This window comes from Microplitis demolitor, chromosome 10 (assembly GCF_026212275.2).
Source record: "Microplitis demolitor isolate Queensland-Clemson2020A chromosome 10, iyMicDemo2.1a, whole genome shotgun sequence".
Taxonomy (NCBI): Eukaryota; Metazoa; Arthropoda; class Insecta; order Hymenoptera; family Braconidae; genus Microplitis; species Microplitis demolitor.
In genome coordinates this window covers 3,526,056-3,540,114 of record NC_068554.1, presented here as the reverse complement: position 1 = coordinate 3,540,114, position 14,059 = coordinate 3,526,056, and the positions used below count along the sequence as shown (strand labels likewise).

The 14,059-nt window shown below is 29.7% G+C and overlaps 3 protein-coding genes and 1 non-coding gene across 5 annotated transcripts; 3 read left to right on the top strand and 1 right to left on the bottom strand.

Moving 5' to 3' along the window:
• The first annotated feature begins 100 nt into the window (after positions 1-100).
• On the top strand, positions 101-3,468 carry LOC103569912 (methenyltetrahydrofolate synthase domain-containing protein). The gene is made up of 4 exons (XM_014441974.2): positions 101-248; positions 349-1,096; positions 2,102-2,390; positions 2,640-3,468. Exons 1-4 carry the CDS (start codon positions 233-235, stop codon positions 3,057-3,059), a joined length of 1,473 nt encoding a protein of 490 aa, XP_014297460.1. The 5' UTR covers positions 101-232; the 3' UTR covers positions 3,060-3,468.
• Positions 3,469-3,933: 465 nt separating this feature from the next.
• On the bottom strand, positions 3,934-7,238 carry LOC103569913 (serine/threonine-protein kinase 32A). The gene is made up of 9 exons (XM_008547457.2): positions 7,178-7,238; positions 6,849-7,094; positions 6,479-6,759; positions 5,686-5,910; positions 5,419-5,616; positions 5,236-5,325; positions 4,967-5,139; positions 4,370-4,887; positions 3,934-4,262 (listed from the first exon to the last, which is right to left on the bottom strand). The coding sequence occupies exons 3-9, from the start codon at positions 6,522-6,524 to the stop codon at positions 4,067-4,069; spliced, it is 1,446 nt and encodes a 481-aa protein (XP_008545679.1). The 5' UTR covers positions 6,525-6,759; positions 6,849-7,094; positions 7,178-7,238; the 3' UTR covers positions 3,934-4,066.
• A 1,836-nt stretch (positions 7,239-9,074) lies between these two features.
• On the top strand, positions 9,075-13,290 carry LOC103569914 (protein Star). Of its 2 annotated transcripts, none has more exons than XM_053742441.1 (6): positions 9,075-9,396; positions 9,953-10,132; positions 10,214-10,405; positions 10,572-10,950; positions 12,398-12,589; positions 12,658-13,290. In XM_053742441.1, the coding sequence occupies exons 3-6, from the start codon at positions 10,215-10,217 to the stop codon at positions 12,838-12,840; spliced, it is 945 nt and encodes a 314-aa protein (XP_053598416.1). In that variant the 5' UTR covers positions 9,075-9,396; positions 9,953-10,132; position 10,214; the 3' UTR covers positions 12,841-13,290. The 2 variants fall into 2 exon arrangements, with proteins under 2 accessions (XP_053598416.1, XP_053598417.1); XM_053742442.1 differs by lacking the exon at positions 9,075-9,396 and adding an exon at positions 9,569-9,816.
• Trnav-uac (transfer RNA valine (anticodon UAC)) lies at positions 12,254-12,326 on the top strand. The gene has a single exon. It is a non-coding gene; the product is annotated as a tRNA-Val (tRNA).
• Positions 13,291-14,059: the final 769 nt, after the last annotated feature.

Here is a 14,059-nt window from a genome sequence, read left to right as displayed (position 1 = left end):
AGAAATTTTCTGTCAAAAATTACAAACTTTAAAAATTACTAGGGAATTTTTAAAAATTTTGTTGGAGATCTTGAATAAGACGGAGATAAAATATGCGAATAAATTAAAAAAAAATACATTTCATTTACAGCTAAGGAAATTATAACATTAAATGATTTATTTTATTTTTTATAACTGTTAACAGTAGACATATTATATATTTTTATATATATTTTATAAAGATTTAGATAAAATGTCTAAAGAACAAAGTGAGTATTGGAGATTAAATATTTTTTTTTGAAATATCTATCGTTAATTTTATTTAAAGTATTTATCTTAATTCATGTTTACTTTATTTTAATTTTAAAGCTGCTGGTAGTATGAGCAAACATAATTATCGTGATAAAATATGGAACTACATGATGGATAATGATTTAGTTAATTTTCCTTCAATTGTTTATCATCGCATACCAAATTTCAAGGGTGCGGATGAAGCTGCAAGACGTTTGTCTGAGTTAGATGAATTTAAAAATGCGCGAGTTATGAAAGTAAATCCGGACAAACCACAAGAACCCGTGAGGTTGTCGGCGTTAGAAGCTGGTAAGGAAATATTGGTACCGATACCCAGATTGAAAACGGGTCTATTTCTTCATGTTGTCCCTACGACACCTGCGGGCACAATAGCGAGCCGCGATGATTTAAAAGTCATGGCAACTCGTCATGGTATTCAGGAACATGGAAAACCCATAAGTGTCGATTCTGATATTAAAGTTGATTTGGTTGTCCTGGGCTCTGTCTGCGTGAGTCGCGATGGGTATAGGATTGGAAAAGGTGAAGGTTTTGCTGACTTAGAGTTCGCTATGATGATGAGAATGAACGCGGTTAGTGACGAGACGGTTGTCGTTACGACTGTTCATGATTGCCAGCTGATTGATAAATTTGAAGATGGGTTATTTGAAAAGCACGATGTGCCTGTTGATATTATTATCACTCCCACGCAAACTATTTTTGTTAATGAAAAATTGAAGAAACCTGTGGGTATTTTTTGGGATATATTGACTCCGAGGCGGGTAAAGGCGATGCAGATATTACAGTTGTTGAAAAAAATTGATGAAAAGTATGTTTTTTTTTTAATTTATTACAGTTTTTTTTATTACTTGCATTGAAATTATGAGTTTTAACTTCATAATAATAGCATCGAAAGTTTCAGTGTCTGCAGCCAGTCGAAAGAAGAAGATTTCAGTCCAATGTCGCGAATTAATATTAGCGTATGCGTGAATTGCGAATGCCCAGTCAGCGACAGAAACATTTTTTCATCACACCTGCATTGAAAGTTTAAATTCCTGTCCTGTTTAGAGGGAAGAAAGTCGTTCTTTTCTTTTATGAGAGAACAAATGATAAAAATTAGCGCATGCGCCATTCTTTCCACGAACAGAGCCAAAAATTTAAACTTTCAAGTACAGATCTGGTGAAAAATAGTTTACACACCACGGAGGAAGGTCGGACGTCCCAATTCGAGTGTTTGCCACCGGGCGATTATACACGCGGGTTGGAATTTCCTATTTTCCTCCCTAGGTGTGTAATATACTAGTGTTCCGTCCCTTGGAAAGAATCAAATAATGTCTCTGCCCGCTGACTGAAGACATTCGCAATTTAAACTCTGATACTTGTCATTAGTTTAATAGTAATTTTATTTACGTAAATGACAGTTCTGACTTTGTAATTAAGTTTGATAAAAATTAGTGTGAATAATAAATAGTATTTATAGTTTCTGCTTTATTATAAATTACAAATCACAATTTACGCTTACGCTGATAGTTGATGACACCATTGGTCTTAAATTAACTTGTTTCTGACTGGCTGCTGACACCGAAACTTCAAGTTCCAATGCAGGTAATCATGAAAAATATTGTGTGTCACTCAGAATGAAACACGATTTCAGACTGCGGGTATGTCAGCCTTCACCTTGGTCTGAAGTCGTTTTGTTTTATCCCTTGTCACACAATATACTATTACGTTCTGATTAATCAGTCGAAACTCTAACTTTCGGTGCTGGTAATTATAATAAATATACCACGTAACACGTGATAAAATATTCATATGTTTTACTGTTCATTTTTAGAGAGGGAAAACAAGTAATTCTAAAAAAAGAAGATCCTAATAATGATAACGTAAAACCAAAACGATTTGAAAAAAATTGGAAACGCACGAAAGGAAAAAAAAATTCCAAAGTTAAAGAGGAGTCAGCATCAGAATTAAAGTTAAAAAGTGATAATAATGGGAATGATAATAATAGTCCTAAAGAAAATGGCGACAGTGAAGTGAAGGAAGAGAAGAAAGAGAAACCGAAAAATCCAAGACGACGTCAGCCTCCAAAAAATAAAAAAATAGAAACTGATGCTCCAAATGAGGTAAAAAAAATATCAATTATTTATAATTATAATTAAAATTTATTTTTCTTCGTAAAAATTTACAAGTTTTATAATTGTGGTATTTAAATAGTTTTAATTAATATCTAATATTTGGTCAATTGAATTTAATTATTTTTTATAAATTTAATTATCGCTCGTTAGTTTTCATTGTACATCAATAATAAATAATAAAAATACAATATTACATATTAGGTTTATTAATAATTTTTGATTATTATTTTTTTACAGACAGAAAAAATAGTCAAGCCAAAAGATCCAGACGTACGTCGTAAAGCTATGAAACTAAAGTCAAAGCCTCATATTGATTTTTCATTAAAATTATCAAATATTGGTTCCGATGTACGTGTCAGAGATTTGAAAAACGCATTATCACAACGGGGAGTTAATCCGACGTCGATAACATGGCGCGGGCAACGCGGATTTTGTTATCTTCACTTTGGTAAACTCCGAAATAAAAACTCCCAGCCGAATCAACCGGTTCAAGTTGACTCAATAGTCTCTAACTTACAACAATTATATGTCGGTGATGCTAATAGTAACGGTAATGGTAGTGGAGGTGATTCAAATATTACCAACGATAAATTTATAATCGTTGAACCGGCAAAACCTATTACTAGGATTGAAACAACTGACGTTACTGCCGTTTAATTGACTATTTGGTTCGTTATTTATATTATTTTGTACGAGAGTCTATTTTATATACGTATACATATATATATAAATACTCAATTTTTACGTACTCTGCCTACGTGTGATACTTCATATATTAATTACGCGTTTCTTTCTTCCGCTTTAATTTTTATATATATATGACGATGAAATGAATTTAATCTTTTCAAGAAGAAATAAATTGTTTGTCGGTGTTTGTGATAAGTAACTGTAGTTAATTATCATAATCTAACTATTATTATTATTATATTAGAGTAATATTTTCTTACAAACAATTGTGGTGGGTGAAATTCACGCTCAAAGACACTAATGATCGTCAGACTTTTATTAACAAATTTATATCAATCGGTAGTAAAAAAATTTTTAATATTTCATCTGGAAAAAAAATATATATACATATATATATTTTTTAAATATTTTTTTATATAATATATATATATTTTTACATTGCTCTTTAACTCAGTTTGTGAGATTAAACTTATATATTTATATATATATATATAATAATTAATAATATTATTTGTGATTAAATTGTGATCTTTAATTATCATCAATGAAAAAAATATATTAAATATATCGGCTACATTAATATACTGCCAGCGATTTTTTGTGATATTATCAATTTTAAAAATGTCTAACTTTTTTTTTTATAAATAAACTTGCGACTATTGAAAGTAAAAAAAATAATAACTGGATCCGCGTTATTTTATATTTTTTTTATCAAAATATCAAATGGATTGATAATAACCGAGTGGTTCTACTATATTGTAATTAAAAAAAAAAAAGCCTCAACGAAATCGGAGCGTGTACGTACATTTTTTTTTTTAACAATTCAATAAAGCATTTATTATTTCTTAATTGTGGTTATTAAAATTGAATAATCCTCCATCAAATGGGTGTATATATATATATTTATATATATGAATATCTGTAAAATCAGACTGAATAATTTAAAAAATTTGACAATTTTTTTTTGGGTTTGAATGTTAAGAGGTAGACGTTTCAGGACCTGAATCGATAAAATCAATATCTAAAGAAGTTGCGATGCCGGATCTTTTATTCGAGCGTAACGAGGCACGTTCAGAACGTGAGTGAATGTTGGATGAGGAGATACTTAAACGACTGCTATTTCTTAAGTGTTGATTGTGCGATCGCTGTTTATCACGATCGCTAGGAATTCTGCTGATAAAAAGAAAAAATAATAATAATAAATAAAAAAATATTTTAAAAAAAATTTGTATAGAAATCCACCGAGGGGACAGATCGACTACGTGACTTGTAAATTTTACCTGAGGTGAAGTTTCTTTTCACTCTCAGCCATGGCAATGCGTAGTTCCTCCTCCCACTGTTTTTCTTTCTCTTCTCTTAGTCTCTGTTCTAATTCACGTTCTCTATTGTATACCGGAAAATCCGGGATAAAAACAAGACCCGTAGGATCCTGAGTGAAAATACTCGAGGTTGGTCCATTAGCCATCATAGCTGGTGATTCAATCTGCTCCGCTAATTCCTGACTACGTAACGATCTCTGTTTAGCAAGACGTTTTTTTTTTTTATGAAGTGGTCGTGCTTCAATGATCATTTCTTCCAACTCAAATGTGGGGTCGCAATTCAAGTGATTTTTGGACGGTGTGAATTTAGGTTTTACTTTTTTGAGGTATATCTGATCAAAATCTAAATTGTTCATTATTTCAAGTTGTTTCAATTGGCAAAGAGTGGTGAGACGTTGATTTGGATCGAGTGTAAGTAAACTATCAAGTAATTGTGACATTGGTTGGCTCCATTCTGTAGGTTGAACTGGTTTGCAATCCTGAGAAGAATAAGATAAACATATATATGCTATAACCTATTTAATTTATTTGTAATCAATAGTTTTAAATGACACTCGCCTGCAGTATCCGATGCGCTTCTTTGTAGCTGGTGCCCGCGTGAATAGGAAATGGACGAACGCCTTCAAGTGTCTCCCAAGCTAGAATCCCAAGGCTCCACCAGTCGACTGAATACCCGTAACCTGGTTGGAAGACTCCGTGAACTTCACACGAGCACATGTAGATTTCTGGAGCTGATCAAGGAGGAGTTTTATTTAGTGCCACCACATAATTACTGCTCATATAATCTCCTACTTGCTTACGAATAATTCACCTATGTACGTAATCACCTATGTAGGGCTTTGTTCCTGATATCGATGTCGCCAACTGATCGTCCTCGAGCATCGTCGCCACGTTGAAGTCTGTCACGTGCGCGTGTCCTGAAAATTTAAATAAAATTTTATAATTTATTAATTAAACTCTTAATTATCCCAACTAATAAAATGATCACAGGTAATTAGCAGTCCAATTACCTTCCTCATCCAACAGGATATTATCAGGCTTAATGTCCCTGTGGATGATTCGCTTGCTCTTCAAATAGTCCAGTGCCAGAGCTATCTCCGCTATGAACAGAATGACACTTTCTTCGGAAAACTGAACTTGCTGTTGAATGTGATACCGCAAATCACCACCGAGTAAAAGATCCGTTACCATGAACAAATCTTCTTCGTCTAAAATAGATAATTGTTGAGAAAATTTCGATGTAGATAAATAATTAATGTTAGTAAGACGATAATTACCTTGAAAACTAAACCAAAGATTGACTAAAAATGGATGCTCTAATTTCGACATTATTTCAACTTCTCTTGTTACGTTTTTTAAAGCCCCTCTACTCGCACATTCAATTTTATGCACGTATTTCATAGCATACATTTTTCCGCTACGTTCGCCTTTTTCTACAATACACACTTTGCCGAAACTTCCTTTTCCAATTGCGCGAAGCACTTGGAAGTGATTGAAGTTTACTAATGGGCAATTATTTTTTTTTAATATCAGATAATTTATTTAAAAAAAAAAAAAATAAATAAATCAAATGAACACATTAGTGTCCGTTTAATTTAAATTAAATATACACTGAGATAAAAAAAACTTTTGAAAATATTTTATTTCTGACAGGAAATTGTACAGAAAAAAATGATTTTTTACAAAAAATTTTTACTTGGCCTACGAAATTTGAAATCTGATATATTTTTAATGAAAAAAATTTCATTAAAAATCATTTTCTTAATCGAAAAAATTCGGGCTTAGCTCAACGCGCTTAACTTTTTTTGAAAGTAAATAAATTTCTTTCTTTCCAAAAAAATTATTCTTCAACTTTAATATCAAATTAACATCTAATAATTTTTATTGATCAACTACTGAAGAAAATATTGTTTTTACATCATTTTTTTTTGTCAGTAAACAAAAACAATTGTTAAAATAAATCAATACTCGATAGAAAATACTCAAAATTATGTTATTTTAAAATTATAAAAATACATATTACACAATATATATAAATAATTTTCCAAAAATATCTTAATGTTTATTTACCTTCCTCGCCAGGCGTAGGTAGACTTCTTGAGTGATGACCACCCATTCTTAGTATCAATAATACAAAAATCGTAAATATTATAAAATTTATAATTACCCGACATTACACCGTAAATTTATCTTACAACAATTACATTCAGTACAATAAGACACTAAGTAATTTATCTGGTCCCAAATCATAATCCATATAAATTTGTGTGTTTTTTTTTATATATTGCGCATTAGATTGAGTCTAGTTCACGTGTTAAATTATTAAAAGGCATAGATATATGGAGTGCAGTCTAGAAAAAAGTGGGATGAAGTAAAAAAAAATAAATTTGTTAATAAAAGTAAATTAAATTTTCCAACAAATTACATGTTACAATCATACCTTGTTTAATGAAGTAATTGACCTATATACCAAGGCAAAGAAGTTTAAATTAACTTGAGTTAAATCATCAGCAAAGCTCCCAACCAAGCAAGCGGCGAAGTATATTTTACGTGTTATGATGAACACCAGTGCTTACTGCTTGTACTATACCAACAACAACCCCAACACCCAGCACCCACGCATGAAAAACCGCGCATCCTCCCACATACTCCTATTCGTTCGATGGCAATACACCCAACTCATGACCTAATAACATCATATATGTTATTTCAACGTTTAAGCTGGATAAAAGCTCTCATTTTATTCTTCTTTTCAATCTAATACAATACCTTTTATATATGTTTTTTTTTATTTTTATTTATTTAAGGCCGCATCGACTGCTTGCCTATTTGCGACCTCGATTTATTTCATATAATACACTACTACATTACGGTACAAATATCAATTACAACTAAATGCCAAGTATATATTTTCTTTTTTAAATATTCGAAAAATTTCCACTCGTCTCAAGAACTTTTAGAAACTGAAATTAACCATCCAATAGTTTGGGATTTTTATCAAAATAATAAATTACAAAAAAAATTGCACTTGAGTTTTTTAAATTTTCTACATGTGCATATTTTTAGTTTTTGTTTTTTTTTTTAATTTATTTGTTGAAAAAAAAAAACCGAAAATCGTTAATTGTTAAATTCATTGTGGTTAACCGACAATTAACATCTTTTGGATTTTTTTTATTCAACAAAAAACAAAAAAAAATATGCACTTGTAGAAAATTAAAAAAACTATTAGTGCATTTTTTTATAATTTATCGTTTTGAAAAAAATCCAAAAGTTATGACTCGGCTTACTTGTGTCAAAATTTTCATAATACTGAAGTTAGCCGACATCTAATAATTTTTGAATTTTTGAAAAACGATAAATTATTAAAAAAATTGCACTTGAAGTTTTTTTAATTTTCTACATGCGCATATTTTTAGTTTTTTATTTTAAATTAAGTTGTCGAAAAAAAAAATCCAAAAATTGTAGACTGGCTGGTAACTTCGATCATAAAATTTTCACTTTCCCTAAGAAATTTTTTGCACTATAAATTAAAAATTCAAATTTTCTTAGGGCAAGAAAAGATTATCTCGAGCCAAGAAATACTTTTTTCTGTTTAAATTCAATGAGAAAATTTTGAATTTAAATCTTTCCATTTACATATTTCCGATGCTTATTTAGATACCAAATGAATATGCATTAGATTAGTGCCCAATTTTGAATCCTGTAAGGATAGATTTAATTTTTCTAGACTTTATACTAAACATTTCATACTAAAAATCCAACCCACAGGCATTTAATCTTTTGAGAACCTCTGTATAGATTATTTTTCCCTGTATATTATTTTTCCTTTCTCTTTACCTCATCTCTCTAGTCCACAAATTGTCAATCTCCAATACAAGCATCTAATTCAACTAAAGTATATCCTGTCTACAACACATTATATATTTTTTTATCCTCTTTGCTCCGTCATCCTGCTACAGTATAATAGATTTTCATACTTTTTTAGATCCTAAAAAAAATAAAAATATCTAGGTAGTTTTTATTACAAATAAAGGAGCAAATATTTTTCAAAGAATATTTAAATTGCCAATAAATAAAATTTAAAATATGCGAACCCACGTGCATTGGAGTTACAACCATAAAAATTTTCCTTAGCTATGGGGTATTTTAAAAGAGAATTAACAAAAACCTGTTTTAGTTTTTAAGAAATGAGATTTTTAAAAAGAAAGCAGCCCTGCCGTTTTCGAGATTTCTTACAAAACTAATGGAGGTTTTTTTTCCAGCATTTGAGTTTAAGAAGACGGGACGCTTACGGGACAGGACTTGAAGAATAAAAGGAGAATAGGACATGACATAATAGAGCTGATCTTGGAAGCATTTGAATTTAAAGTTAGAGTAAAAATTTGAAAGGGAGTAGGGATAAGAGGGAAGTATGTGAGTCATGGGTGCTATGGTGCTGGTAAAACTGATGGTGGTGGTGGTGATGATGTGAGTTTCGACTGGGACTCAAAAGCAATTTAATATAATATGTAAGAGCAAGAGGGGATACGAACCATACTGTTGTTGTGTTGTATTATATTCAGTATTATGTTTTAAACCTCCACAAGTAAAGACAAAGACAGAAATACATATTGGAGGCATTGTACTCTACAGCCGTCGTCATGCCGCATGCGTTCCATGTTCCAGGTGCTGGTGGCCAGTGCTGGTAATCAGTTGAGTCTTGCAACTCGTATTTTAACATCCAGTCCATCATATTTTTATTTCTTTTTTTTTTACCGCAAGTGTTCATCCTCATCTTAATTTTAAAAAAAAAATCAAGACCAAGTGCAAGATCAAAATTACAAACACTGTCTGGCTTTACTTGCACTATTTAAATATTTATATATCAATTGTATATTTAAGTATTTGATAAGTCGACGATAAATATATCAAATGTTTACCGAATTTGAAGCTGCATTTTATTCATCGGAACAGCTGGTGATTTAATTGTTCGGTGACCGCTTACAATGGTATTGTTTTATTTTATATATTAATATACTTATATATATCTATATATATAAGTATATTAAATTTTTTTTGTATGCTAGTATTTTATTTACAATTGAGTCAATTTATATTTTGTAACAGAGTTTAATTGTTTGTTTTCATTTGTTATCGAATATTAAGTTATTATTATATACATATATATGTATAAATATATATATATATTTATAATTGAGTGGTAAAAAAATGATGTATAAGTTTGTAATGACATTTAACACATGTGGGTAGTGATAATATAAAAATTTTGATAATATGTAAGATAATAGTTTTTTATGTTTAATATATATATGATAAACATATATATATATGTATAAATATGTAGTAAATGGTGTGGGATGGAATATTAATATAACATGCGATGCGGTATTTTGGCGTCTTGGATAAATGTAACACGACGCTACTTTTATTACGCTTGTTTATATATATGTAGATATATATAAATATGTGTGTGTATTTTATATATATGTATATATAAATTTTGCTTAAAATTTTTTTTTATTGAATGTGTAACACGTGTTGCAGAATATAAAGCTGATGTACTTGCAGAAATAGAAGCTTCTTCAGAGAACTAGAGGTCGTGAGTTATTCTATGGAAAGAAAAAAATATCAGTGAATTTTATATCATTAAGAGTTGATAAATTAACTGAGTGTTAAACGATTGTAATTAATTACTTTTAAATTATACATAATTTAAAAAAACAAGTGAGCATATTTTGTTTTTTACTTGCTGATAGTTGTGATTATTAATATAATTAATAATAATAATAATAATAATTTTTTTAGAATGGCTGGACTAGGAGCCGCAATACCATCGGTTGCAGGAACAACGGCACCATTACCAATAACATCAATATCTCTTGGTAGTACACATAAAAAAAGTTTGCTACGTAGAGTTGCTCCTTGCTTAGCATTTCTCGCGGCATTTTCATCTGCGATGGCTTTGCTATTGATTTGGAGCGAAGCTGCCGCTCTCAGGTAAAATTTTTACGAATAAATTACGTTTTTAGTCAAAGGTTTATTCTAAAAATAATATTTGTCAGGTGTCTTGTCAAAGCGATGTTTTTATTTTAAATTTTTAATTACAATTATTATTTATTTAAGTTAGTGCTAATATTCATTTATTTTAAAATATATTTTGCAGAAGACAAGCATTCGATGCAAATATGACAAAAGATTACGTACTGAGAAGTGTTTCGATGGACAATCCTCAGTTAGTTGCCTATATACGTGAAGTACAATTAAAGAAAGCGACTCGTCAGTATAATTTTAACGTAACAGAAACAGTAGAAGAGAAATCATTAGTTACTCTTCTTCAGGGTAAACGTAACGGTATTTACCTCGAGTACATAAACCGGCCGGGTGCTGTGTTTACAACCTCCTGGCTCGAAGCCAAATATGGGTGGCGTGGTGTCCTTGTACTTACTGATTTTAGATCATTTTTTGAAACATGCAAAAGTAATAGAAATCAAGCAACCCGTATTCTTCATGCTTGTTTGAGTACCGACAAAGACACCAAGGAGGTAATTGTTTATTTTTAATATTATTTAATTATTTATTTGGCCATAGAGCCTCCTTGCGGCCATTCAAAATACACAATATTAATAATAGTATGGCATAGAGGTACCGTTTTTGGACATTTTATAATTTATTATTAATGAAAAAATATAAAAGAACTTGCATTGTAAAAGTGTGACAAAAGTGTCTTTAAATAATTTTTTAAAATTAATTGTTATTGCATATTTAAAAAATTTTTCTGGTGTAAACCGGCCCTAAAGTGGCCAAAAACGGTACCTCTATTCTGTAGTATTTAAATAATAAATTCAAAAATAATACTATCAGTAAAATCATTCCATCAATCATTTGAATCAACAATTCGATTTGTGAAATAATCACAGCATGATTTTTTGAATTAAATAGATGTAGGCTGCTGTGTACAAGCACTAGGTAACTCATTTTATATTATAATTGCATTAATTAAAAACGATTTGTCGTTTTTTGTCCGGTAACATCAGATAACCTTGCTGGATATCATCTCGACAAGACAAGGCTTTAACACAGAGCCCTGATTAAAAGAAACGATTCAAAAAAATTCAAAAAGATTAAATTTTACTGCTATATAAATATACATTTATCATCAAGACGTGTTTTCATTTGTTTCTCTATTCTTACTCAACTGGATAAACGGTACTATCTTTGATACACTTGTACAGTAAATGGGAACTTTGTCCAAATGGGAGCTTTTCTCGTAAACAAATGGAAGTCATCAAAAAATTGAAGTGCACTTCGCTAGTTCATAGAGTAAAGAATCGAGTCTGTTTCTCTATTTTGCGTTTAGAGCTTTTATTTCAGAGAAAAGCTTGGACAAAACTATCTGATAACCATACTTAAGTTAATCGTTTTGTTTAATTAGAGAGAAATCTTCCGAAAATATTGGCTTTTAATTTAAATTTTTAAATATAATATTTTGTAAATTATAACAAAGGAAAAATTCCCGCTTAAATTATAGAGTTAGCAATCAATTTAAATTATTACAATTTGTTCATATTTCGATACTTTTAAAATATAACCAACTTCCGTTAAGATAATTGACCTAGTACCTACTCAGGGAACTAGTACCCGATTATTCATGTATTTATATATCTATATATAGTAAAATCTAGTAAATATAGATATATAAATACATGAATAATCGGGTACTAGTTCCTCGATCGTATACTGGGTCTCTTACCTTACGTTTAATTTTTAACTCTCCAATTTTATAAATAGAACTCTTTTCACATCATTCTGTACATAAACCTCTTACTTTGATCCCCTCTCGACTAAGGTTCCGTAGTGTAGTGGTTATCACGTCTGCTTTACACGCAGAAGGTCGCCAGTTCGATCCTGGCCGGAATCACATTTTTTTTTATCAAAAAAAAAATTATGTATAGAAACTTACCAATGAAATTTTTTTTTTCTATTTATTAGATAACTTATCATCAAGAATCAGAAGTACGGGTTACCAAATTAGGCGAGGGGCCAAACAGTATTATTTTCACTGATGAAGGTCTACCTACAATGAGACTTAAGTGCTTCCCACTGTATAGTGTTCTTCTTGCATACAATCATACGACTATCGATTATTTAAATCTTGATAGCACTGACATATCCGATATTCAGGTAATTATTTAACCCATTTATTTATTTATTCATTATTTTATTTAATTAATAAACAATTTTTACACCAGGTACTTGATACACTTCCATGGGACAAAGTTCAAATAAATTTCTTATCGATACGTTGGAGCGAGCATCACACTGACGCTGAATTTGAAGCTCTTAGTGAAAAATTAAAAGCTAGAAAGTACAGGTTTCTTCAGCCAACAGACACAGGAAAATTAATATTTATGTATTCAAGGGTTAAAATCTAATTGATTTTTATTTATCAAATACTATGGAGTGATAAATGCCAGTGGTAGAATATAAGTAAATACAATTACAGAATCATACCCTCGTAATTCGATAGTACGAGAAAATTTCAATCAATTATCAATTAATGTATAATTTTTTTCTTTTTATAAGTAATGTCTTAAGTTAGATTATTGTTTTTTTAGTGATTACAAAATGGTGATTGAAAAAAAAAATTTTTTCTCAAATCCAGGCTGTAATAATCGTAAATTTTATTTAACTTTAAAAGTCAATTTTTTTCGATGATTTTTATTTTTAAATCTACTTAAATAATCAGTAATATAGTATTTCATATATTTTTTACATATATATATATATATATTTATATATGTATAATGTAGAGCTTAGTAAAATTTTCACAGTTTTTTTTAAAATTAAAATTGTGAGTTACCATCGAGCTGTTTAATTATAAATAGAAAAAAAAAAAAAAAATTAATTAATGAAAGTAAATCCAAGGAATACTTAAGGGCCTTATTAGTATATAAGTTAATATTTTGATAAATAAAATATTAAAAGTACTAAAAAAAATTACCGTAAATAAAAATTCAATATCAATAGAAGAGAATAAAAAAAAAGTAAAATGTGATTACGAGTACGTTAAAAAAAACGAAATTTAAATAAAATATTTACACTTATGGCAATTTTTGTTTACAATTTTTATAATAAAAAAATAAATACGTTAAAAAAACAGAAATTTTTGTCAAAACCCTAGTATATAAATACCAATAATTATCAGTGATTAATAGGAAATATATGAGCCAATAGCTTCAAGGAAGAATCGAGTCAACATGATTTTAGAGCACTCAGTAAACTTTACAAAGTACACTACGTTATTAACTTAAAATTTTTTTATCAGATTTACTTTGTAAATAAGGAAGATAAAACGCCCAACTAATGGCTCGTTGCTCAATATCATTAATAATTTTTACAATTTACTATTTTTCAAGAGATTGAGGGCCGTACAAATTAGCTTTAGAATGACAAACCCAGAGCACTTGACAGTTATCACAGATGCAAGAGTGTGCATTACGTTGACTTGGTATAGAATTTTTTAAAAATTCCTGCCATCAGTTCTGATAACTTTGATCGATGATAGCAGATCGATAGTCTTTATTTGAAGTCCGTGATATACGGGTAATTCTGTTGCTTCTTTGATCACCCAATCAATCAATCGATATATGA